This window comes from Perca fluviatilis, chromosome 8 (genome assembly GCF_010015445.1).
Source record: "Perca fluviatilis chromosome 8, GENO_Pfluv_1.0, whole genome shotgun sequence".
Taxonomy (NCBI): Eukaryota; Metazoa; Chordata; class Actinopteri; order Perciformes; family Percidae; genus Perca; species Perca fluviatilis.
In genome coordinates, this window is record NC_053119.1 from 781,312 (window position 1) to 807,811 (window position 26,500).

At 44.6% G+C, this 26,500-nt stretch overlaps 2 protein-coding genes across 3 annotated transcripts in view; one reads left to right on the top strand and one right to left on the bottom strand.

Moving 5' to 3' along the window:
* LOC120563709 (transcription initiation factor TFIID subunit 4-like) overlaps positions 1–18,413 on the bottom strand; it is a gene marked incomplete in the record, with an annotated part of 45,657 nt that extends 27,244 nt beyond the window's left edge. Inside the window, 1 exon segment of the mRNA XM_039808070.1 lies at positions 17,734–18,413. Within this exon segment, the coding sequence (XP_039664004.1) occupies positions 17,734–18,303 (570 nt within the window).
* A 483-nt stretch (positions 18,414–18,896) lies between these two features.
* Positions 18,897–26,500, top strand: part of LOC120563615 (protein LSM14 homolog A-like) — a 30,515-nt gene continuing 22,911 nt past the window's right edge. For both annotated transcript variants that reach the window (XM_039807900.1, XM_039807901.1), the window contains exon 1: positions 18,897–19,198. In XM_039807900.1, coding sequence (XP_039663834.1) covers positions 19,078–19,198 — 121 coding nt within the window. In that variant the 5' untranslated portion in view covers positions 18,897–19,077. The remainder of the gene's footprint in view (positions 19,199–26,500) is intronic.

Below are 26,500 nucleotides of genomic sequence, written 5' to 3' on the forward strand. Positions count from 1 at the left end.
AATAACTTTAAAATAACTTTAAAATAATAACGTTACAATAACATTACAATAACGTTCTATCTTTCTTCCACAATAACACAATAACCCTGAAGAGAGTTACTGTCAGGGTAAAGGAAAGAGACAAGGGGAGGAAAGGAGACAAGGGGAGGAAAGGAGACAAGGGGAGGAAAGGTGACAAGGGGAGGAAAGGAGACAAGGGGAGGAAAGGAGACAAGGGGAGGAAAGGAGACAAGGGGAGGAAAGGAGACGGAGAACATTTGATCTGGCTTTATCCAAAGTTCACATTTCTCTTCTAGACATTTATGTCTTCATGTTTCAGGGAGTATGTCAGTTATATAAGAGTGTTAATGTAAATTAGTGTGTGTGTGTGTGTGTGTTGCTGTGTGTGAGTGTGTGTGTGTGTGAGATGTATGTGTGTGTGTGTAGGGTGTGTGTGTAAGTGAAGTGTGTGTGTGGTGTAAGTGTGTGTGTGTGTGTGTGAGAGTAATGTGTGTAGTGTGTGTAGTGTGTGTGTGTAATGTGTTAGTGTGTGTGTAGTGTGTAGTGTGTGTGTGTGTGTTTGTGTGTGTGAGTAGTGTGTGTAGTATGTGTGTATCAGTGTGTGTGTATTTGTGTGTGTGTGTAGTAGTGTGTGTGTGTGTGTGTGTAGTGTGTGTGTGTATTAGTGTGTGTGTGTGTGAAGTGTGTGTTGAGTGTGTGTGTGTATTGATATGTGTGTGTGTGTATGTGTGTGTGTGTGTGTGTGTGTGTGTGTGTGTTTGTGTGTAGTTGTGTGTGTGTGTGTATTGTGTGTGTGTAGTGTGTGTGTGTGTGTGTGTGATGTTACAGTGTGTGTGTGTTTTGTGTGTGTGTGTGTGTGTGTGTGTGTGTGTGTGTGTGAGTGTGTGTGTGTGTGTGTGGGTGTGTGTGTGTGTGTGTGTGTTTGTATTAGTGTGTGTGTAGTGTGTGTTGTGTGTGTGTGTGTGAGTGTGTATTGTGTGTGTGTGTATTTGTGTGTGTGTGTATTGTATTGTGTGTGTATTAGTGTGTGTGTATTTGTGTGTGTGTGTATTTGTGTGTGTGTGTGTATTAGTGTCTGTGTATTAGTGTGCGTGTGTGTATTTGTGTGTGTGTCTGTGTATTAGTGTGTGTGTATTAGTGTGTGTGTGTGTATTTGTGTGTGTGTGTGTATTAGTGTGTGTGTGTATTAGTGTGTGTGTATTGTGTGTGTGTGTGTGTAGTGTGTGTGTGAGTGTGTGGTATTGTGTGTTGGTGTGTGTGTGTGTGTATTAGTATTTTGTATTATGTGTGTGTGTTGTGTGTATTATTGTGTGTGTGTGTGTATTGTTGTGTGTGTGTATGTGTGTGTATTGTGTGTTGGTATTATATTGTGTATTAGTGTGTGTGTGTATGTATGTGTGTGTTGGTGTGTGTGTGGTGTGTGTGTGTATTAGTGTGTGTGTATGTGGTTGTATTGTGTGTGTGTATTAGTGTGTGTGTGTGTGTGTGTGTATTAGTGTGTGTATTTTGGTGTGTGTATTAGTGTGTGTGTGTGTAAGTGTGTGTGTATTAGTGTGTGTTAATTATTGTGTATTGTGTGTGTGTATGTGTGTGTGTATTAGTGTGTGTGTATGTGTGTGTGTGTGTATTAGTTGTGTGTGTATTGGTGTGTGTGTGTGTGGTATTGTGTATTGGTGTGTGTGTATTAGTGTGTGTGTGGTGTGTGTATTAGTGTGTGTGTATTATGTGTATTTGTGTGTGTGTGTGTGTGTGTGTGTATTAGTGTGGTTATTATTATTGTATTATTATTAGTGTGTGTGTGTATGTGTGGTGTGTATTAGTGTGTGAGGTGTGTGTGTGTATTGTATGTGTGTGTGTGTATGTGTGTGTGTATTAGTGTGTGTGTGTGTTGTGTATTGTGTGTGTGTGTATTATGTGTGTGTGTGTGTATTGTGTATTGTGTGTGTGTATGTGTGTGTGTATTTGTGTGTGGTGTGTGTGTATGGTGTGTATTATGTGTGTGTGTGTGTGTGTATTAGTGTGTGTGTATTATGTGTGTGTGTGTGTATTAGTGTGTGTGTGTATTGTGTGTGTGTAGTGTGTGTGTGTGTGTGTGTGTGTGTATGGTGTGTGTGTTTGTGTGTGTGTGTGTGTATGTGTGTGTATTAGTGTGTTTATGTGTTTGTATTGTGTGTATGTGTGTGTGTGTTATTATGTGTGTGTGTGTTAGTGTGTGTGTGTGTAATAGTGTGTGTGTGTGTATATGTGTGTGTATTGTGTGTGTGTGTGTGTGTGTAGTGTGTGTGTGTGTGTATTAGTTGTGTGTATTAGTGTGTGTGTGTGTGTGTGTATTAGTGTGTGTGTGTGTGTTTGTGTGTGTGTATGTGTGTGTGTGTTGAGTGTTGTGTGTGTGTGTGTATTGTGTGTGTGTGTATTGGTGTGGTGTGTGAGTGTGTGTGTGTGTATTTTTTGTGTGTATTTGTGTGTGTGTGTTAGTGTGTGTGATAGTGTGTATGTGTGTTGTATGTGTATGTGTGTAGTGTGTGTGTGTGTTAGTGTATTGTATTATGTGTGTGTGTGTGTGTTTGTGTGTGTTGTATTGGTGTGTGTGTTTTGTGTGTGTGTATTAGTGTATTGTGTGTGTATTGTGTGTGTGTATTAGTGTGTGTGTTGTGTGTATTAGGTGTGTGTGTGTGTGTATTAGTGTGTGTGTGTGTGGTGTGTGTGTGTGTGTGTGTATTGAGTGTGTATTGTATTAGTGTGGTGTATTATGTGTGTGTGTTGTTTGTGATGTGTATTGTTTTGTGTGTGTTTGTGTATTGTGTATTGGTGTGTGTGGTACCAGTGTTGGCACCTACCTAATCATAGTTAAGATGTAGGGTAGAATTTTGTAAATATAAACACCCTACACCCCCACCCACCTAAACCCCCCTATAACCTTAAAGAAACCACACTTATACCTGATTTATGTCATTAATAATATGTATTGTACAACCTTAAAAAGAAGGTAGAGAAAAACCAAGTATAAAGGAAGGTCAAATCAAATCTCAGAAACAAATGCTAAAAGAGTTTGAAGAAGGGGTGAAAAAACAGCAGAAGAAGTAGGTTTTTGAAGAGAAACAACACCAAGGGTTAGAGTTAGTGAAGATCTTTCACTGAAGTTAAATACAAAGTGGAGAAAGTCTCCAGTTTGATTGAATTATCATTTACTGTGGACCTCAGGTCAGGGTTAGGGTTATACCGCTCAGGAGGGTGGGGTTATACCAGCTTAGGGTTGAGGAGTTAGGGTAACACCAGCTCAGGGGGTGCAGGAGTTAGGGTTATACCAGCTCAGAGTCCAGGAGTTGGGGTTGATACCAATTTCCAGGAGTCAGGTTAGGGTTGCTTACCCTCAGGGTTAGAGTTAGGGTTATACCCTCGGGGTCAGGGGTTAGGGTTGTACAGCTCAGGAGGTCAGGGATTGGGAGGTTATACCCAGCTCAAGGTTAGGGTTAGGGTTATACCGCTCCAGAGGGTCAGGAGTTAGGGTTATACCAGCTCAGGGTCAGTTAGGTTATATACCCTCAGTCAGTTGTTATATACCACCTCTTGTTGTTATACCCTCAAGTAAATAAGGAAAACAACCAAGACTAATAAAAAATCAGAAAAAACACAACTATGAAAAAGTTAGGAGAAAAACTCTGAAAAAGTAAATAAAAAGCATATTATATATATATATATATATATATATATATATATATATATATATATATATATATATATATTTATATATATATATATATATATATATTTATATATATATATATATATATATATATATATATATATATAGTATATGAATATATATATATATTATATTTTATATATATATATATATATATATATATATATATATAAAAAAATATATATATATATATATATGTAAAATATATAAATATATATATATATATATATATATATATTCAGTGTTTCCTCTGAAGTTTTTTTTTTAGCAGTGGGGGCAGGGTCTGTCTACTCAGTGCAAGATGTTTGTACAGTATTAGAACAAAACTGACGTCGCTCTTACAAACTAATATTGATTACCTCGTTCACACAATGGGGTATATTTTGATTTAGTTTTGATTGAACTGTATTTTGGGGAACTGTAGGTCTACAACATTGAACTTCTTCATGAGAAACCAAAACCCAAGACACTATATAGTATAAACCATTCATAGCTAAACTAGTTGCATATTGCCTCATGGCAAGGTTGGCGCTGCTGTGTGCATTTGATTTTCTTGGCTTTGGGAAAATAACTCAAGGCTATAGGGTAACTGCGGTTACAGAGATTCAGGAACCTAACCTAATAGTTGCACACCCTCTCAAAGAGTGCATCACTGTAAAATGTCCAGTTCGTACGCGACTGTAGAGGGCTGTGAGAGATGAAGTTATGAGTTTATGGAGACAAAGACAGCGGTACCGAGTCAGCACCTTTACTCACCACCAACCTCAACAGCGAACATTTCCAGATGTTAGCTTATAATGTTCCAAATAACATACTTTTAATTGTTATTGTGGCTGTGAATTGTTCAAGTAATTTATATATTTCTTGAATGTATGAAATAATCAGGGTTTAGCTACTATACCATGATCTTATTGATAGGATAAAGGTCAGAGGCGTTGTATTCAATCAACAACCCACTGCAATGTCCACTGGAGGTGAAGGTGAAGCTAAAATGTGCAAGAACTATAGACTAACACAGACTTAAATTAACTGATAATATAAGTTATGATTATAGTTCTCAAGATGCACACTGCCTCTCAACACGGAGGACACCTCCTCAACGGAGGGACAACCTCTCAACATGGGAGGAGGGACATCTCTCTACGGAGGGACCTCTCTACAGGAGGACACCTCTCTACGGAGGAGCAGCCTCTCTACAGGAGAGGACACCTCTCTACGGAGGAGGACAGCCTCTACGGAGGAAACTTCTCTCTAGGAGGGGACACCTCTCTACAGGAGGACAACCTCTCTACGGAGGAGGACAACCTCTCTACGGGAGGAGGGACACCACTCTACAGGAGGACACCTCTGGCCTAGGAGAGGACAGCCTCTCTACGGAGACCTCTCTACGGGGGGAGGAAGCCTCTCTACGGAGGAGGGCACTTCTACGGAGGAGGCATCTCTAGGAGAGGACCATCTGCGGAGGAGACATCTCTCACAGAGACAGCCTCTCTACGGAGGATAACCCTCTCACGCCTCTCTACGAGGAGGATGCTCTCTACGGAGGACCTCTCTAGGAGGACAACCTATCTACGGAGGACAGCTAACCTACGGCTTTAGGAGGCCTCCACGGAGGACCATCTGAGAGGGGCTTCTACGGGAGGATTCTCTCTACCCGGAGGACAGCCTCTCTACAGGAGGCAGCCTCTCAACACGAGGACCTCTCAACCACGGGACACCTCTCTCAACGGAGGACACCTCTAACGGAGGACACCTCTCTACGGGGGACAACCTCTCAGCTAGGAGGACACCTCTCCAACTGTATATATACCACTGCATATATATACATATATATATACAGTGGTATCTACTATTAGCTTGTGATGTGTGTGTGTGTATGTATATATGCTGCATATATATATATAGTACTACTAGGAGTAGTTTGTGGTGCCACCTTGAGGAAGGGAGGAGGAGGTGGGGTGTCAGGGGACTTCAACTTCAACCTGCAGCCAGGTGGTGAACTCCTCCCTCAATCTTGCATCCTAAACACACACAAAACACACACATATATTCATCCTACCACCCCCATTTCCTCCCCCATAATCCCACCCACACTATATTCTATATCCCACACCAAACATACTATCACCCCTCTCCACCCTAACATACCACCAACACTTAACTACTAACACATGATTAATGTGGTAGTGGTCATGCTAATAGCACGTATGATTAATGTGGTACGTTACCAACATCCTGCTAATAACACATGATGATTAATGTGGTAGCTACCAGCGGGTCCTGCACTAATAACACGTGATGATTATGTGGTAATGGGCGTCTGTACTAACACATGATGATTAATGTGGTAACGACATCCTGCCTATAACACACTGATGATTATGTGGTATCCACTCGATTAACATATGATTAATGTTGGTAGTACCAGCTCCTAATAACATGATGATTAATGTGTATTACCATCTGCTATAACACATGATGATTAATGTGTAGGTTACCAAGTTTATAACACATGATGATTAATGTGTATTACACAGTACTATAAATATATTAATGTTTATCCATCTGTACTAATAACACATGATGATTAATGTGTTCGTGCCAAAGTCCTGTACTAATAACACATGTGATGATATGTGTAGCTACCTTTTTACAATTTGATGATTAATGTTATAATTTTATAACACATGTGTATGTGGTAGTTCCGTCTGTATATAAACTGATGTTATGTGGTATACCCAGGTCTGTACTATAACACATGATGATTAATGTGGTAAGCTACACTCCTAATAATCATGATGTTGTGATCCCTTATCATTTTATGTGTATGTAACTGATGATTTGTGTACGTATATACAATTTTTGTGATACCCCGTAATAACTGATGTTGTGGTAGACCACAGTGACTCCATGATGTTTGTGGTCCCTTACTGTTATGTGATTACCGCTAATGATGTTATGTGTTGTTGTACTATAAATGTGTTATGTTACCAATGTATTAAAATGATGATTATATGTGGTAGTACCCTGTCTTACAATTATTATGTGTACATCTTAACACATGATGATTATGTAATACAGTACCTGTGTGTTGCAATTTGTTTATTGCTCTGTTTTTACTTTTATGTTAGATATGTTATGTTTAGTTGTATTTGTGTTGTGACTGTTATTTGTGTGTTGTACTATACCTTGATATTAATGTGTGTTGTATATAATTATGATGATTATGTGTATACAAATTATAATAACTGTGATTAATGTGGAACCCGCTATAACCTGTGATTATGTGAAGACTTGTTTAATGTGATTAATGTATAGTCATAAGCTGTGTATTGGTAGTTGTTATCTTTTTTTTATTTTATTTGGTTCGTATCCTTTTTCTTTATCTTTTGTTTGTGTCTTAATTTGTACCATCTTAATTTGACTATATTTATGTAATTACAATGTTATGTGTAACTTTATTTGTGTTGCTAATACCATGATGATGATATGTGGTACTTTTAACTATGATGATTATGTGGTAGTAAGACAACTACATGTTATGTAGTATTAAATTATATGTGAATCTTATTATGTGTTGAGTAACAGGCTTGCATTCTTAGGTATCGGGAAGGAGAGTTGTGCGGCGAGGATCAGAGTGGAGGAAGTTCTTACACTTCTTCACATTTTCTGCATCTCAAAAATCAAAAGAAAAAGCATATAAAAGGGTTTAAAAACAGGAGTCAAAAAGTGCCAAAAGCCTTTAAAAGCATCTAAATAAGCTTCAAAAAATTTCAAAAAAAACGAAATGAAATAGTGTCAAAACCCGTCAAAAAGGCATTTAAAAGCATGACAGCGTCAAAACAAGCATCAAATGAAAGCGTTAAAAAGGCATTTAAAAAGGTTTCAAGTTCTTACACTTGTTGATGTTTTCCTGCATCTCCCTGTCGACACCACGAGGAAACACTGATGGCGAGTCAGCCCGGTATCTGATTACTCGCGGGGCTTTCACAATGAGCGCAAAAAGGGTGTTATCGGGTTACTACCCGGTTTCCCCAACCTGAACTCCCCATGTTCCTATGTTTTTTGTATGCGTGACTGATGGGACACCAATCTCTGACACTAGTCTCTGACACTAGTCAGGGAAGCATGAGCAGCTGTAACCAGCAGCCACAAACCGTAAAGACTTCACATTTGTTTTATTCTCGGCCAATTGAAGAGCCAGAGTGTGTTCTTCAAAGCATTTAATTTAGACCTTCTAAAGTCTGCAAAAATAACTTTCTAAAGTCTACAAAACTAACTTTCTAAAGTCTACAAAACTATCTTTCTAAAGTCTACAAAACTAACTTTCTAAAGTCTACAAAACTATCTTTCTAAAGTCTACAAAACTATCTTTCTAAAGTCTCACAAAACTAACTTTCTAAAGTCTGCCAAAATAACTTTCTCAAAGTCTACAAAACTAACTTTTCTAAAGTCTACAAAACTATCTTTCTAAAGTCTGCAAAACTAACTTTCTACTAAGTCTGCAAAACTAACTTTTCTAAAAGGTCTGCAAAACTTAACTTTCTAAAAGTCTGCCAAAACTAACTTTCTAAAGTCTGCAAAACTAACTTTCTAAAGTCTGCAAAACTAACTTTCTAAAGTCTGCAAAACTAACTTTTCTACAGTCTGCAAAACTAACTTTCTACAGTCTGCAAAACTAACTTTCTAAAGTCTGCAAAACTAACTTTCTAAAGTCTGCAAAACTAACTTTCTACAGTCTGCAAAGACTAACTTTCTAAAAGTCTGCAAAACTAACTTTCTAAAGTCTGCAAAACTAACTTTCTACAGTCTGCAAAACTAACTTTCTACAGTCTGCAAAACTAACTTTCTACAGTCTACAAAACTAACTTTCTACAGTCTGCAAAACTAACTTTCTAAAATCTGCAAAACTAACTTTCTAAAGTCTGCAAAACTAACTTTCTAAAGTCTATAAAACTACTTTCTAAAGTCTACAAAACTAACTTTCTAAAGTCTACAAAACTAACTTTTCTAAAGTCTGCAAAACTAACTTTCCTAAAGTCTAAAAACAAACTTTCTAAAAGTCTGCAAAACTAACTTTCTAAAACTTTCCAAAGTCTAAAGGAAATGCACTTAGACTCATCTGGCCAATGATCTGAGAATGTTGTCCACATGACTTTTTTTTTAGTCAGCTGATTGGGAGGGATAGCGAACACGGTGTAGGGAAGGAACCTCAGCGGAGGGTTCTGGTCTGTCTGGACCAAGCAGCCTCCAGACTCCAGAGTAGGCGTTGAACTGACCTGCGACACCATGTTGACTCTGGCGTGGTGAAGGGCGGGGGGGTCGCTGGTCAGCCGGGGCGGGACGACGCAGGTTTTGGTCACTGGCGTCCCCGGTGGTGATCACCCGTTTGGGCCCCTTCTGGGGGTCATCTTCACCCGACACAGCGGCTCCGCCCGGCGCCCACCGTGAGAGCCTTCTGGGAACACAAACACATTTCACTTCACATCTTACCCGCACTATTTACTAATCAGATGCTCTCTGTGCTGCAGAGGTGTAGAGGGTTATTTTGGGCCAACAGTTGTTTCTCATTTCTAGGGCTGCAACAAGATCATTACATCATCAGGTGTTATTACATAATGAAGTAAACATGTATTAGATTACATAATCGTTGTTACATCTACGTTCCGTTATAATCTGTTTATAAAGTGATGGGAACAGGAAGCAGACCTATGCGGTGGTGGAGGAGACTGAACCATTCTGGTCTTGGGTCTGAGAACGGACCAGCGGACCGTCTGAGAACCTGCAGACAACAGGGAGGGAGAAGGACAGCGTTAGGCAGCAGCAAAGCATCATGGGAAACCTTACAATGAGCACCATCAAACAAGCATTTTTGAGGTTTTGATGCTTTTTCCCAATGTTTTTGTAAGCTTCTTTTGAATTATTTTGTTGTTAAATATTTTTATTTTACCTTTTTGTTTACACCGGAGGAACCTGTTTGGGGATTCTAAAGAACTTTCTACAGTCTCCGAAACTAACTTTCTAAAGTCTCCAAAACAAACTTTTTAAAGTCCTCTGAAACAAACTTTCTAAAGTCTACGAAACAAACTTTCTAAAGTCCTACGAAACAAACTTTCTAAAGTCCTGAGAAACAAACTTTCTAAAAGTCTGCAAAAGTAACTTTCTAAAGTCTATGGAAACAAACTTTCTAAAGTCTCCCAAAACAAACTTTCTACAAAGTCTATGAAACAAACTTTCTAAGGTCTCCAAAACAAACTTTCTAAAGGTCTGCAAAAAGTAACTTTCTAAAGTCTACAAAACAAACTTTCTAAAAGTCTGCAAAAGTAACTTTCTAAAGTCTATGAAACAAACTTTCTAAAAGTCCTCCGAAACAAACTTTCTCAAAGTCTGCAAAACAAACTTTCTAAAGTCAGCAAAACAAACTTTCTAAAGTCTATTTGAAACAAACTTTCTAAAGTCTGCAAAGCAAACTTTCTAAAAGTCTATGAAACAAACTTTTCTAAAGTCTCCCAAAACAAACTTTCTAAAGTCTGCCAAAACAAACTTTCTAAAGTCTATGAAACAAACTTTCACAAGGTCTATGAAACAAACTTTCTAAAAGGTCTATGAAGCTAACTTTCTAAAGTCTATGAAACTAACTTTCTAAAGTCTATGGAAACAAACTTTCTAAAGTCTAGCTAAAGCTTTCTAAAAGTCTACGAAACAAACTTTCTAAAGTCTATGGAAACAAACTTTCTAAAAGTCTCTGAAACAAACTTTCTAAAGTCCTATGAAACAAACTTTCTAAAAGTCTACAAAACAAACTTTCTAAAGTCTCCCGAAACAAACTTTCTAAAGTCTATGAAACAAACTTTCTAAAGTCTATGAAACAAACTTTTCTAAAGTCTATGAAACAAACTTTCACAAAGTCTATGAAACAAACTTTCTTTCTAAGTCTCCAAAACAAACTTTCTAAAGTCTCCAAAACAAACTTTCTACAAGAGTCCTATGAAACAAACTTTCTACAAAGGTCTATAGAGCAAACTTTCTAGTCTATGAAACAAACTTTCAAAGTCTTGAGAAACAAACTTTCTAAAGTCTGCAAAGCAAACTTTCTAAAGTCTGCAAAACAAACTTTCTAAAGTCTATGGGAAGCAAACTTTTCTAAAGTCTCCAAAAGACAAACTTTTTTCTAAAAGTCCTATGAGACAAAACTTTCTAAGAGTCTACTAAAACAAACTTTCCAAAGTCTCCAAAGGACAAACTTTCTAAAGTCTATGAAGAACAAACTTTCTGAAGTCTGCAAAACAAACTTTCTAAAGTCTATGAAACAAACTTTCTAAAGTCTATGAAACAAACTTTCTAAGGTCTATGAAACAAACTTTCTAAAGTCTATGAAACAAACTTTCTAAAGTCTATGAAACAAACTTTCTAAGTCTATGAAACAAACTTTCTAAAGGTCTATGAAACTAACTTTCTAAAGGTCTCCAAAGACAAACTTTCTAAAGTCTCCAAAGACAAAACTTTGTAAAGGTCTGCCAAAACTAACTTTCCTAAAGTGTAAACATTGTGTTTGTGATCGTTAGGATCAGAAATCGGTATTTTATGTACAGAGGAGCTTAACGTACCGTGGCGTGGTTGCTGACCAGGATGGCCTCCTGTTGACGCCCTTCTGGTTGAGGTTGGCGCTGCCTGGGCCTGGGCCTGCTGCGTCTTGGCCTGCGCGGGCCAGAACTGCTGGGGACCATCACCAGCTGGCCCGTCTCGATCAGGACCAGAACCATCCCTGGGACAGGAAACATCCTCAATAAATACACCAATAATCACAGGAATGTCTTCAATAAATACACCAATAAATCCAGAATGTCTTCAATAAATACACCAATAAATAGAATTATCCTCAATAAATAACCAATAATCGAGAAATATCTTCAATAAATACACCAATAAATCAGAAATATCTTCAATAAATACCCAATAAATCACAGGAATGTCTTCAATAAATACACCAATAAATCAGAGAAACATCTTTCAATAAATACATCAATAAATCACAGGAATGTCTTCAATAAATACACCAATAAATCAAATATCTTCAATAAATGCACCAATAAATCAGAGAAATATCTTCAATATACACATATCAAATATCTTCAATAAATACACCAATAATCGAAATATCTTCAATATACACATCCTTTTCCCCTAATCATTCTTCATATGCACATATAAGATGTTTTACTTTTATTTTTTCAATACATTTATTAATATATAATTATATTTTTTATTTTCTTTTCTTTTTTTATTTTTTTTTTTTTTTTTTTTAATTCTTTTTTTTTTTTTTTTTTTTTTTTATTTATTTTTTTATTTTTGTTTTATATTGTATATCTCATATATAGGATTATTTATATTGTATTATTTAATTGGTTTAATGAATGAGGGGTTGTTACCTGTTTTAATTTCCTCATCTATTGAGATTGCTGCAATGTTGGTTCTAGTTGGAACTTCTTCTTTTGTGTGTTTTTTGTTTTTTATGTTTTGTGTGTATTGTGTGTGTTTGTGTGTGTGTTTTTGTTGGGTGTGTGTTGTCCTGTTGTTTGTTGTTGTTGTACTTTTTTGTTTTTGTTTTTTGTTTTTTGTTTTGTTTGTGTGTTTTTTTTGTGTTTTTTGTTGTGTGTGTTGTTTTTTGTTGTTTTGTTTTTTTTTTTGTGTGTGTGTTTTGTGTGTGTGTTTTGTTGTTTCTTGTGTTCGTGGTGGTGTTTTTGTGTGTGTGTGTGTGTGTACTCTATGTGTTATTGTGTGTGTGTATTTGTCTTGTGTTGTGTTTGGGTTGTGTTTTGTGTGTGTGTTTTGTGTGTGTTGTGTCTTGTGTGTGTGTGTTTTTGTGTGTGTGTGTGTTTTGTGTGTGTTGTTTGTGTGTGTGTTTGGTTTTTGTGTGTGTGTGTGTTGTTTTTGTGTGTGTGTGTTTTTGTTGTTTTGTTTTTGTTTTTGTTGTGTTTGTGTGTGTGTGTGGTTTTTTTTTTTTTTGTGTTTTTTTTTTTTTTTGTTTTTTGTGTGTTTTTTTGTGTGTTTTTTTGTTTTTTTTTTTTTTTTTTTTGTTGTTGTTTGTTGTGTTTTTTTGGTTTTTTTTTTTTGTTTGTGTTTTGTTGTTGTGTGTTTTTTTTGTTATGTGTTTTTGTGTGTGTTTTGTTGTGTGTGTGTTTTTTGGGTGTGGGGGGGTGGTGTTTGTGTTTGGTGTGGTTTGTGGGTGTTGTGTGTTTTTGTTGTGGTGTTTGTGTGTGTGTGTGTTTTGTTGTTTTTTTTTTTTTGGTGTGTTGTGGTTTGTTGTGTGTTGTTGTGTGTTTGTTTGTGTGTGTGTTGTGTGTGTGTTGTGTGTTTTTGTGTGTTGTGTGGTGTGTGTGGGGTGTGTGTGTGTGGGTGTGTGGACCTGGTGGCCCTTGTTGGTACCACCCCCTGCGCATTCACCCTCGGGGTGACCAGCCCTCCGAGACCGCATACCCTACCACCCGTGAGCTACACCGTAGGCTACACCGGAGGCTACGCTACGTAGGGTACAGTAGGCTACAGGCTACGTGCACACGTGACACCGTAGGCTACACGAGGCTACAGCCGTGGGCTACACGGCTCCAGGACGCTACAGTAACCAGGTCACGAACTGGCTACCGTGAGGCTACACCGGAGGCTACAGCTAGGGCTACGAGCTACACCGTAGGGCTACACCGTAAGGCTACACCGTAGGGCTACACCGGAGGGCTACACTACCCGTGGGCACAGTAAGGCTACAGCTACACCCGTGGGCTACGCTACACCGTAGGCTACACGTGGGCTCACCGGAGGCTACAGCTACACCGTAGCTACACCGTGGGCTACACCGAGGGCTACAACCTAGGCTCTGCACACACACGTAGCTACACCTAACCGTACTACCTGGGCACAGGCTACTAAGGCTACAATAGGCTACAGCTACACCTGGCTAGGCACACGGGCACACCGTAAGACGTAGCTCAGGGCTCACTACCCGTAGGCACACGTGCTACACCAGGCTACTAGGGCTACCCGTAGGTACAGCCACCGTAAGTACACGGAGGGCTACACCGTAGCTCAGTCTCACCGGAGGTAGGGCTACACGTGCTACCCTACACCGTAGCTACCGGAGCCAGAGCTACGCTCGTAGGTCGCGCGTGCTCCGCCCTCCGTAGGCTACAGCTACAGTGGGCTACACGTGCTCTCCGATGCTCTGTAGGTGACACAGTCGCTGCTCACTGGGCCGGGCTCACGTAGGACCCGTAAGGCTCCGTGGGCTACCGTTCCCCGTGGGCTCCGAGGCTCCGTGCTACTAGGCCGTAGGGACACGAGCTACCTCAGCTCAGTGGCGCTACGCTACTGGTAACTGCTCCGTAGGCTCTAGCTCACGTAGGCTACAGCTACTGGTACCTCCCGTGGGCTACCTACTGGGCTACCCGGCTCACTGCTCCTACTGCTCCTGGGCTCCCGTGGGCTCCGCACTCTCGTGAGCCCGTGCCTAAGGCTACGCTGGCTACACCTAGCTCCCTACGTGGGTACCACGTGGGGTCACTACTACCCTAGGCTCATACGTGGGTACACAGTGGCTCACCTGGCTACAGCTACACCGTAGGGCTACACCTACACCGTAAGGCTACAGCTACAGCGTAGGGCTACAGCGTAGGGCTACACCTACACCGTAAGGATACAGCTACACCGTAAGGCTACACCGTAGGGCTACAGCTAGGGCTACACCTACACCGTAAGGCTACAGCTACACCGTAGGGCTACACCGTAGGGCTACTAGGCACACTACAGGGGCTACACCTACACCGTAAGGCTACAGCGTAGGGCTACAGCTACACCGTAAGGCTACAGCTACACCGTAGGGCTACACCGTAAGGCTACAGCTACACCGTAGGGCTACACCGTAGGGCTACAGCTAGGGCTACACCGTAGGGCTACACCTACACCGTAAGGCTACACCGTAGGGCTACAGCTACACCGTAGGGCTACAGCTACACCGTAGGGCTACAGCTAGGGCTACACCTACACCGTAAGGCTACAGCTACACCGTAGGGCTACACCTACACCGTAAGGCTACACCGTAGGGCTACAGCTAGGGCTACACCGTAAGGCTACACCGTAGGGCTACACCTACACCGTAAGGCTACAGCTACACCTACACCTTAAGGCTACACCGTAGGGCTACACCTACACCTTAAGGCTACAGCTACACCGTAGGGCTACACCTACACCTTAAGGCTACACCGTAGGGCTACAGCTAGGGCTACACCGTAAGGCTACACCGTAGGGCTACACCTACACCGTAAGGCTACACCGTAGGGCTACAGCTAGGGCTACACCGTAAGGCTACACCGTAGGGCTACACCTACACCGTAAGGCTACAGCTACACCTACACCTTAAGGCTACACCGTAGGGCTACACCTACACCGTAAGGCTACAGCTACACCGTAGGGCTACACCTACACCTTAAGGCTACAGCTACACCGGAGGGCTACACCCCGTAGGCTGCTACCCGTGAGGCTACACCTACACCTTAAGACCGTAGGGCTACACCTACAAGTACAGCTACACCCGTAGGGCTACACCTACACCGTAGGGCTACACCGTAGGGCTACACCTACACCTTAAGGCTACAGCTACACCGTAGGGCTACACCTACACCTTAAGGCTACAGCTACACCGTAGGGCTACACCTACACCTTAAGGCTACAGCTACACCGTAGGGCTACACCTACACCTTAAGGCTACACCGTAGGGCTACACCTACACCTTAAGGCTACAGCTACACCGTAGGGCTACACCTACACCGTAAGGCTACACCGTAGGGCTACACCTACACCTTAAGGCTACAGCTACACCGTAGGGCTACACCTACACCGTAAGGCTACAGCTACACCGTAGGGCTACACCTACACCTTAAGGCTACAGCTACACCGGAGGGCTGGGCTATTAATCTAAATGTAATCCTGATTATCATTTCTGCTCCCAACGATCACAAAAACACAATAATTGAGAAAAACTATTATTTAGCTCATCACGTTTTGCAGTAAACTTATTAAGCTTTATTAAAGCTGATTTTCTCTCGTGTTCTGAATGAAAAAATAAAGTTTAAATAGGAAAAGTATATCTAGTAGAGCTGCTCCTCTTAGTGGACTAATCTGTGGTTCTGGTCTCAGTCAGCTTAGATCTCTGTAGTCCATTAGTCATGTCTGATGCTGTTTTCATGCTGAATGACTTATTACCAAGAAACATATGAGCTCATCTCTGGTAAACACAAGAATTAAGGGTTGACCTTTGACCTCACAGATATCACCGTGAAACCTACTTTGATTACTTTCATTAAGGTAATTATTTCTGGTATTACACGTTCTCTGAAATGTTGTCTTTAAATATGCAAAGGAGGCGTTACATTAATTAATATATGCATCCTTTAGCACGACTTAGTGGAGAAACTCAGATTTCCCATAATCCAGCAGCCTACAACATAACGTTAGCTTAGCATGTCTCCCTCTCTCTCTGCTGTGGACGTACTGTTAGCTTAGCATGTCTCCCTCTCTCTCTGCTGTGGACATAACATTAGCTTAGCATGTCTCCCTCTCTCTCTGCTGTGGACGTACTGTTAGCTTAGCATGTCTCCCTCTCTCTCTGCTGTGGACATAACGTTAGCTTAGCATGTCTCCCTCTCTCTCTGCTGTGGACATAACGTTAGCTTAGCATGTCTCCCTCTCTCTCTGCTGTGGACATAACGTTAGCTTAGCATGTCTCCCTCTCTCTCTGCTGTGGACATAACGTTAGCTTAGCATGTCTCCCTCTCTCTCTGCTGTGGACATAACGTTAGCTTAGCATGTCTCCCTCTCTCTCTGCTGTGGACATAACATTAGCTTAGCAATGCACATGCGTCAAAGTCGAGGCCCGCGGGCCAAATCAGGCCCCTCGCAAACTTTGATCGGCCGCATATCAATTCAGGTTCACAAAAGCTTTTTGCCCGCCTAGTTTTTACCACTTCTCCGACATGTTGTGGCCTTTTTTTTCAATGTTATTTACCCTTTTTTTTATTTTTTTAGATGTTTTTGGGATTTTTTTTTCAAAACGTTTGGAGTTTTTGGTGCTTTTACCGTAATTTTTTTTCTGGTGCTATTTTCAACGTTTTTCACTGTCAATAAACTCTACATGTCTGGTCCTCAATGTCAGTCTCTGTTTCCGGTGTGGCCCCTAGAGAAGTTGAGTTTGACACTCCTGCTGTAATGTGTCCCCCCCCCCCTCAATGTTGACACCAAATCAGTGGTGTAGCCTACTCTACACGATATACGCAGGTACACGCAGCTATACGCAGCTATACGCACTAAGAAAGCGCCAGGATTTCCATATACCTACTTGAAAAGTCCCAATGACCCACAACATACTTTCCATTATATTTTTGACATATTTTGAATTGTCATGTGTTTTTTGTAGTATTTCAGCTGTGAATTGGTGCAAAAAAAAGTGTATCAAAATGCAGGAAATGAAGTCTTTGACGCTCAAAACTTCTCTGGGGGAGGACACCCCCCCCCAAAAAAGTCCCATTTTGGCCCATATACACACATACATATACACATACAGTACAGTATACCCACTACACCAAACCTACACCTTTGGTAAGTTTAGTTAGATGGAGCACCTGAGAGCTGGAGGCTGCCGGGGAGGGGGCGCCCTGCTGGGGCACCGCGGGGGCAGCTTTAGGGTCCAGTCCGTTCACCGGGCCGGGGAGCCTCTGCAGAGTACCGGCGGCGGGAGACGCCACTGTGGGCTGAGGAGGGAAGTTATTCGGCTGCGAAGCCATGGAGGATATGATCGTGGATCCCCCGGTACTGGCGGTACTTATCACCGTGGTGGCCCCCAACTTCACAGCCCCGGAACCCCCGTTTAAACTTTGTAATCCGGGAGAAGCGGTCCTGATCGCCTCCGCAGCGCTCGAGCCCGGAGCCAGAACGCTCGAGCCCGGAGCCAGAACACTCGAGCCCAGAACGCTCGAGCCCGGAGTCAGAACGCTCGAGCCCGGAGTCAGAACGCTCGAGCCCAGAACAGCCGTCCGTTGGAAGCTAGCAGCGCCGGGCTGAGTGGGCAAAGTTCCCGGGGAGATAACGGGAGATGCTCCGACTCCAACTGTTTGTAGACTCGCTCCGGCGGTGATCACGGCCCCGGCGGCGACAGAGGAGGTAGAAGAAGTGAGGGGTTTCCCGGAGAGCGGCTCAGAAACGTTAGCGCCGGGTTCCTGGGTCAGTAACGCCGCTTTTGGATGCCCTTGTTGCGGCTCCACAGACCCCACTTGCTCGCGCACTTTCCCTGAGAAGTGCCCGGCGGCCGTTGGCGCTGCGTCCCGTTTCCCGTCGGAATAAGAAGCGGCGGGAGCCTTTCTGTCGCCGAGCTGAGACTCCAGAGAGCCAACTAAGTCGCTAACTGCTTTCTCATCCACCTCATTGAAGAGCATGTCCTCCAGTGGGTCGGAGGCTCCCGCCATCTTTGATATCGGACCGTTGTGCAAATCGTATTTTAGAATGTACGCATGCGCGGAGGATCCGAGTTGTTTTCGAGCATAGAAATAGAAAGACATAGAAAGGATGTTTTCCTCAACACGCGATGTTTCTCGAGGTTTCTGCCTAAAAGTATGTTTTTCCTCGCCACTGTCGCACTAAATGCTTGCTCTTTGCGGGGAATTGTTGGGTCTTTGTAAATTATAGAGTGTGGTCTACTCTATCTGTAAAATAACTCTTGTTATGATTTGATAATGTAAATAAAGTTGAAGTGAAGTGCATAGATTGTATGTGGCGCTACACGTTTGTACTCTGAATCTTTCGAGGCTTTTGATGTTTTGTATCGCTATTTTGGACGTTTTATTCCGATACACACACACACACACACACACACACACACACACTCTCTCTCTCTTTTTTTTTTTTTTTTTTTTTTTTTGTCTCTCTGCTCTGCACGCACACACACACACACTCTCTCTCTCTCTCTCTCTCTCTCTCACAGTCTCTGCGCTCTGCACACACACACACACACAGATGCACACACACACACACACTCTCAGTCTCTCCGCTTTGCACACACACACACACACACACACACACACACCGTTGGGTGTTTGCTCTTCTATCTCACACAGATCTAGATCTCACGACTGAGCGTAAACGCGCGATACTACAACTTCCCGTTAGCCCGCGCGCTCTCAGCCATCCGATGGAGGATGAGGTAGCCATGTTGTAGCTGTGACGAGAGCTTGTTGGTGGAAAGAAAGCAGAAACAATCTCCTTCTTCTGTCTGCTCGCGACACAAGGCTCCCTCGGGTTCCCTGCGCGCGGACCGCCGGTTGGCAGCGGACACCATGAGCGGCGGGACGCCGTACCTCGGCAGCAAGATCAGCCTGATCTCGAAGGCCGAGATCCGCTATGAAGGGATCCTGTACACCATCGATACCGAGAACTCTACTGTCGCACTGGCAAAAGGTAACTGTCAGGCTAGCGTTAGCATTAGCTTACGCTGTTATCTGTGGCTAAAGGTAACCGTCAGGCTAGCGTTAGCATTAGCTTAAGCTGTTATCTGTGGCTAAAGTTAACTGTCAGGCTAGCGTTAGCTTACGCTGTTATCTGTGTGTAACTGTAGCTAAAGGTAACGCTCAGGCTAGCGTTAGCTGATGCTGTTATCTGTGGCTAAAGGTAACACTCATGCTAGCTTTAGCGTTAGCTTACGCTGGTATCTGTGTGTCTGGTGTTTTTAAGATAACGATTAAAGTGTGTTTCGGTGTCAGACGGACATCTGCGGGTTTAAACTCGGAGCGGGAACAAACTAATTAGCTGTTAGCCAGGTGGCTAGCGTTAGCATAAGCTAACATAAGCAAACCCTAGTATAGCGTTACTGTTATCGAGCAGGATGCTAGCGAGGATGCTAAAACGTCAAAGTTAAAGGCATCCTAACTTAATCTAAAGGGCGACGTCACTTTTTGCCTAAAAGAAACGTAACTTATACTAACATAACTTATACTAAAGACAACGTAACTTATACTAACATAAGTTATACTAAAGTAAGTTGTACTAAAAGTAACTTATACTAACATAACTTATACTAACGTAACTTGTACTAAAAGTAACGTAACTTCTTCTAATGGCAACGTAACTTTAATGTGAGTTAAGTAAAATAAATGTTTTCTTTCCATTAGTCTGGAAGAAGACATGTTTTAATAGGAGATACAAAGTCCTACACCTTTTTAAACCTATAAATGCTATGCTATTCTCTTGTGTTTGTGTTCGCTGTACCCCCTACCTCTGGACAGCCTCTGTACCTCTGGACAGTCTCTCTGCTGGTTCCCGAAGCCGCCTGGGGCTCCTTGACCGGACTCTTGCCCCGTCCGGTTAGCCGCTAGCTAGCTGCCCCCGTTCACAACAAGGCGTGGCGGCAAATCCTAGCTGCTTCGGCTAACTCGATTGCTGACCTCCTCCTCATAGGCAACCTCCACCAGATGAGCGAGCGACCAAGACTAGACATTCCTCTCCTTCGGTCATGCTGTGGATCATTTTGGCAATCACCTCATTCATCCATCTCCACCTCCACCTCTGTGCTCCTAGCCCACGGCTAACCACTATCACGGAGCTCTCCGTCCCTCCGCTCCGGCATCATGATCAAATATTCAACTCTGCAACTGGTCCCATTCGTCAACCTACTCCATTCCATCCTGCATCCCAGTCATCAAACAGCTCGGACTTCTACGTCGACGCGTTACATCCACAGAAGCTCTCGCGCCAAGTTTGTTTTCTTCCACCACGGACAATCCATTCCATCCATCTGGTCACCTGCACGCTCTGTTGCACCTGTCCCGAGTCATCCTGAATGCTTCACCCACTGGTTCACATAGGGCTGAACGCATCATCAGGCTACACAGAAAACCCGGACCGGACTACAGTGCTTTCCCCACTTCACATACACTCAATCATACTCTCCAATCATTTGCTAATCGGCTCACTGTCCCCCTCAACTGCAATACCCCCACAACCCCACGACCACACGCACTGCTAACCGGACAACCTCAGATCTCTCCAGCCTGCCCCCATCCCACCACCCTCTCACCATGCCAACTTTGCCCTCCTCAACACCCGATCGCTCAACAATAAAGCCCCTGCCCTCCATGAACTAATCCTCGACAACACTCTTGACTTCCTTCTGCTCACCGAAACCTGGCAACAACCCAACGACTTCTTCTCCCTCAACCAAGCATCCCCCTGGCTACAACTACATCTGCAAACCCCGCCCCTCCCCCGTGGAGTTGGCCTGCGCCGTCATTTTCAATCAGAACTTCCGGATCACAGAACTCACCCTCCCCTCAGTATCATCGTTTGAATATCTCGCCTTCAAAACTCTTTCCTCCATGACAGTCATCCTCATTTACCGGCCACCTAAACCAAATCCCTCCTTCCTCTCTGATTTTACTGAACTCCTCACACTAGCCTCATCTCTCTCCCCGCGTCTGCTGCTACTTCGGTGACTTAAACATCCACATGGACTCCCCCACCTGCAAGCTCTCATCAGAATTCAAAATTTTACTGGATAACTTCTCTCTCACCCAACATGTCACATTCCCCACCCAGAAAAGGTCACATCCTCGACCTGGTCTGCTCCACCAACCAACCAGTGCTCGACCTCCATCCATGCCTCTTTCCCCTCTCTGATCACAAACTGATACGGTTCACCATCCCTTCTCCAACCCCAACCCCACCTCCTGAGAGAAATCACCTTCCGCAACCTTCAAATCTATCAATCCCCACCATCTCTCTGACCTGCTCTCCACCACTCTCCACCTGGACTCAACCCTCACCTCACCCGATGACCTCACAGACCACCTCAACTCCACCTTGTCTACCTCCCTCAACACCCTGGCCCCCCTAAAAACAAAAACCGTCACTTTTAACACCTCTTCACCCTGGTACACACCTGCACTCCGGAAAATGAAACAAACTGGCCGCCAACTTGAACGTCTGACAAAGAAATCATCCCTCACAGTCCATCATGAAGCCTATAAATCCCATCTCGCCTACCACAAAGATGCCCTCATTGCTGCCAAATCTGCCTACCTCTCCACCATCCTCACCGACCCCTGCCAAAACCCCAGAACCCTCTTCTCCACATTGAACAACCTCATCAAGCCTCGGACCAACAGCCTCCTTACCTCTACTCCGGATCTCTGCAACTCATTCCTCCACTTTTTCACTGACAAAATCAATCTCATTTACAAATCCCTATCCCCTGTATCTGACCTTCCAGGATCTACTCCAGCACCTACCTTGGACCCTCCTCTCTCCATCCCTCCAGACCTCCCGACCCCTCCTCCACACTTCCTCCTCTCCCAGTTTAACCCAGTCACTCCTCCTGAAATCTCCAAACTCATCAGCTCTTCCAAACCCACTACCTGCTCCCTTGACCCCCTCCCTACTCCACTTCTGAAGTCCTGCCTCCGGTCCTATGCCCCTACATCACTAACCTCTTCAACTCCTCACTGTCCCTTGGAACTGTCCCTCTGCTTTCAAAACTGCCGCTGTCACCCCAATCCTTAAAAAACCTGGTCTGGATCCCTCCTCTCTCAACAACTACCGCCCAATATCCAACCTCCCCTTTCTGTCTAAAACCCTGGAACGCATAGTCGCCTCCACAACTACAAACCCATCTTCTTGCCAATAACCTATTCGAACCTCTCCAATCTGGTTTTCGCCCCCTACACAGCACAGAACCGCTCTCCTCAAAGTCCTCAAACGACCTCCTCACCTTTGCTGACACGGTTCCCTCAACATCCTCATCCTCCTCGACCTGAGTGCAGCCTCCGATACTGTGAGCCATAACATCCTGCTCACCAGACTCAAAGACCTCGGTATCGACGGTACTGCACTCAGCTGGCTCTACCTTTCCAACAGATCCCATTTCATCTCTCTCCACAACCACACCTCTGCCACAGCCACAGTCACTCAAGGTGTTCCCCAAGGCTCCGTACTTGGCCCCCTCCTCTTCATCATCTACATCCTCCCTCTTGGTCAGATACTCCGCCACTTCAACCTGGACTTCCACTGCTATGCTGACGACACCCAGATCTACCTCAGCACCAAATCCCCCACAATCCTCCCTCTCCCACATCAACTCCTGTCTGTCAGCTATTAAAACCTGGATGCAACACAACTTCCTCAAACTCAACAGCGACAAAAAGAATTCCTTCTGATCGGCTCCAAATCCACACCCTCAGCAAAACCAATAACCCCACTCTCACCATCGACGGCACCATTGTCTCCCCATCTCCCCAGGCCCGCAACCTTGGCGTTATCTTTGATTCCACCCTCTCCTTGAGCCTCACATCCGTCAAGTCATTAAAACCTCCTTCTTTCACCTCCGCAACATCGCCAAAATCAGACCCTCTCTCACACCCCCCGCTGCTGAAAGACCTCATTCACGCCTTCATCTCCTCCCGACTGGACTACTGCAACTCACTTCTCCTCGGCATCAGCTCTACCAACATCAACCGACTCCAACTGGTCCAGAACTCAGCCGCCCGCCTCATTACCTGCTCCAAATCCTGGCACCACATCACTCCAGTCCTAAAACAACTCCACTGGCTTCCCATTTCCCAACGGATCACCTACAAAATCCTGGTCCTCACCTATAAAGCCCTCCACCATCTGGCCCCCTCATACCTCACTGACCTCCTCTCCCCCTTACCAACCCTCACGGTCCCTCAGATCCACCTCAGCCGGCTCTCCTCTCCATCCAAAAGTCCAACCTGCGCTGTTTTGGGGACAGAGCCTTCTCCAGAGCAGCTCCCAGGCTCTGGAACTCCCTCCCCAAGAGATCCGCACCTCTGAGTCCCTCACCATCTTCCAGTCCCGCCTCAAGACCCATCTCTTCACCCCAGCCTACCCATAGTCCACCTGCCCCTCCCTTTTTCATCTGTATCTTGTTTTGTTCTACTTGTTTTGTTTGCTCGTTTTGTTTTGTTATGTTTTTATAATCTACCCTGCCCTGTAAAGCACTTTTGAGTCCATGAAAACGCTTATATAAATTCAATTTATTATAAATGCATGTTCCTGCCAGTAGTGGGTCCTGTCAGTCCTGTCCTATCCTAATGGGTCTGTGAGTGTCCCCTGCTAGTGAAGAGGCTTAAGTGTCTGTGTGACCGGCTGAACTCTCCTCACCTGCTTCACCAGCAGCAGATTATGACCACAAAGCGCGTAACGCCACTTCCCCGTCCCAGCAGCTTTCATCCCTCTAATGGGCAGCCAGGCACACCGCTTTCACCGTGACGTCAGCGTTTTCCTGAGGTGTGTGGAAGACTAACGGGCCGCCTACATTACAGAGTAACGTATGCAGAGCGGATGCTCCAACGCTGCGCTTCCACCTTAATCTAACAAACTGGCAACACCAGACACGAGAGCAGCGCTTTAGGCCTCCTGCACACTGGCTGCGTGGTGTGGCTGTTGCGTGGTGTTCTCTGTGGTGTGGCTGTTGCGTGGTGTTCTCTGTGGTGTGGCTGTTGCGTTATGCGGCAGCCGGGCTATTGCCGCTGGTGTTCTTGTACGCATGCGTGCGTTTCTCTGTGGTTGTGTGCGTGGTGTTCCTCTGTGCGCGCTACGCGGCAGCCGTGCGCGTGGCTGTTGGCGTGGTGGGTGTTCTCTGTGGTGTGGCTGTTGCGTGGTGTTCTCTGTGGTGTGGCTGTTGCGTTGCGTGGCAGCTGCGTGGCTGTTGCGTGGTGTTCTCTGTGGCGTGGCTGTTGCGTGGTGTTCTCTGTGGTGTGGCTGGGCGCGTGGTGTTCCTCTGTGGTGTGCTGTTGCCGCGTGGCTGTTGGCGGTGTGGCAGCCGCGCTGGCTGTGTGCGTGGTGTTCTCCTGTGGCGTTGCAGCGCACGTGCGTGGCAGCCGCGTAGGCAGCGGCGCGTGCGTTGCTGTGCGCGTGGTGTTCTCTGTGGTGTGGCAGCTGTGTGGCGTGGCTGTTGCGTGGTGTTCTCTGTGGTGTGGCTGTTGCGCAAGCGTGCGTGGCGAGCGGCGCGCGTGGGCAGCGTGGCTGGCGTGGCTGTGGCGTGGCGTGGCTGTTGCGTGGTGTTCTCTGTGGTGTGGCTGTTACGCTGGCGTGTGTGGCAGCTGCGGCAGCGCGCGTGCGCGGCAGCTGCGTGGTGTTCTCTGTGGTGGCTGTGCTGCTGCGTGGCAGCTGTGGCGTGCGTGGCTGCGCGTGCGGCTGTTGGCGTGTGGTGTTCTGGTGGTGTGGCTGTTGTGCGTTGGCAGCTGTGTGGCGTGGCTGTTGCGTGGTGTTCTCTGTGGTGTGGCTGTTGGCGTTCGGCGCAGCTGTGTGTGGCGTGGCTGTGGCGCTTGCTGCGTGGTGTTCTTGTGGTGTGGCTGTTTGGCGTGGGCGGCTGCGTGGCGTGGCTGTTGCGTGGTGTTCTCTGTGGTGTGGCTGTTGCGTGGCGTGGCAGCTGTGTGGCGTGGCTGTGGCGTGGTGTTCTCTGTTGCGTGGCGTGGCGTGGCTGTTGCGTGGCTGTTGCGTGGTGTTTTCTGTGTCTTGGCATACCAGAAACGTGGCTGACATGGCGCTGCTAGCCTTCCGTGCGTTCATGGACGTGGCGTTGTTGACGGCTGACGTTTTGATGGAGGCGACTTTGGTTCACTGAACGTATTTCAATGACCAGAAACTGTTTTATTGTGGACAAACACGTCTGCCAAGAAACGCACACACACAGAGACACACACACACACACACACACACACACACACACACACACACACACACACAGAGACACAGACACACACACACACACACACAGACACACACACACACACAGACACACACACACACACACACACACACACACAGACACACACACACAACAACACACAAACTAGAGACACACACACACACACACACACACACACACACACACACACACAGACACACCAACACACACACACACACACAGACACACCCACACACACACACACACACACACACACACAGCAGAGACACACACACCCGCAGAGACACACACACACACACACACACACACACAGACACAACAACACACACACAGCATATAGACACACACACACACACACACACACACCAGACACACACACACACACACACACACACACACAGAAACACACACACAACACACACAACATGTTTCAGGTTATTCATTAATAGGCCTATATGTATAAACCAACAGCTTCTGTCTCCTTTCCCGTTGGTTGTCCTGCAGGTAACACAGACACACACCTGTCCAGGTGCTGTCTGTCTGCTCCTATAAGAAAACAGCAGCACATCTTTAGTTATTGCCTCCATGTTTACACCCACCTGATGTATTATATTATATATATTGTTATATTATATACTTGATATTCCCAGGTGGCATGAACGCAGCACTTGTCTGGACACATGGATGTTTCCCATAAACATAAATATATTCTGATCTGATTACAGCAGAGACAACATCGGCAGAATAGACTGCAGAATATTTCCTTCTGTAGTGACAGGTGACATATTAGAAAATCTATTATTTACATTACATTTATATCAACAGCTCTGTGTCCTCTGATAACAGCTGACAGTAGGATGATGTCTCACAGCTCTGTGTCCTCTGATAACAGCTGACAGTAGGATGATGTCTCACAGCTCTGTGTCCTCTGATAACAGCTGACAGTAGGTTGATGTTACACAGCTCTGTGTCCTCTGATAACAGCTGACAGTAGGATGATGTTACACAGCTCTGTGTCCTCTGATAACAGCTGACAG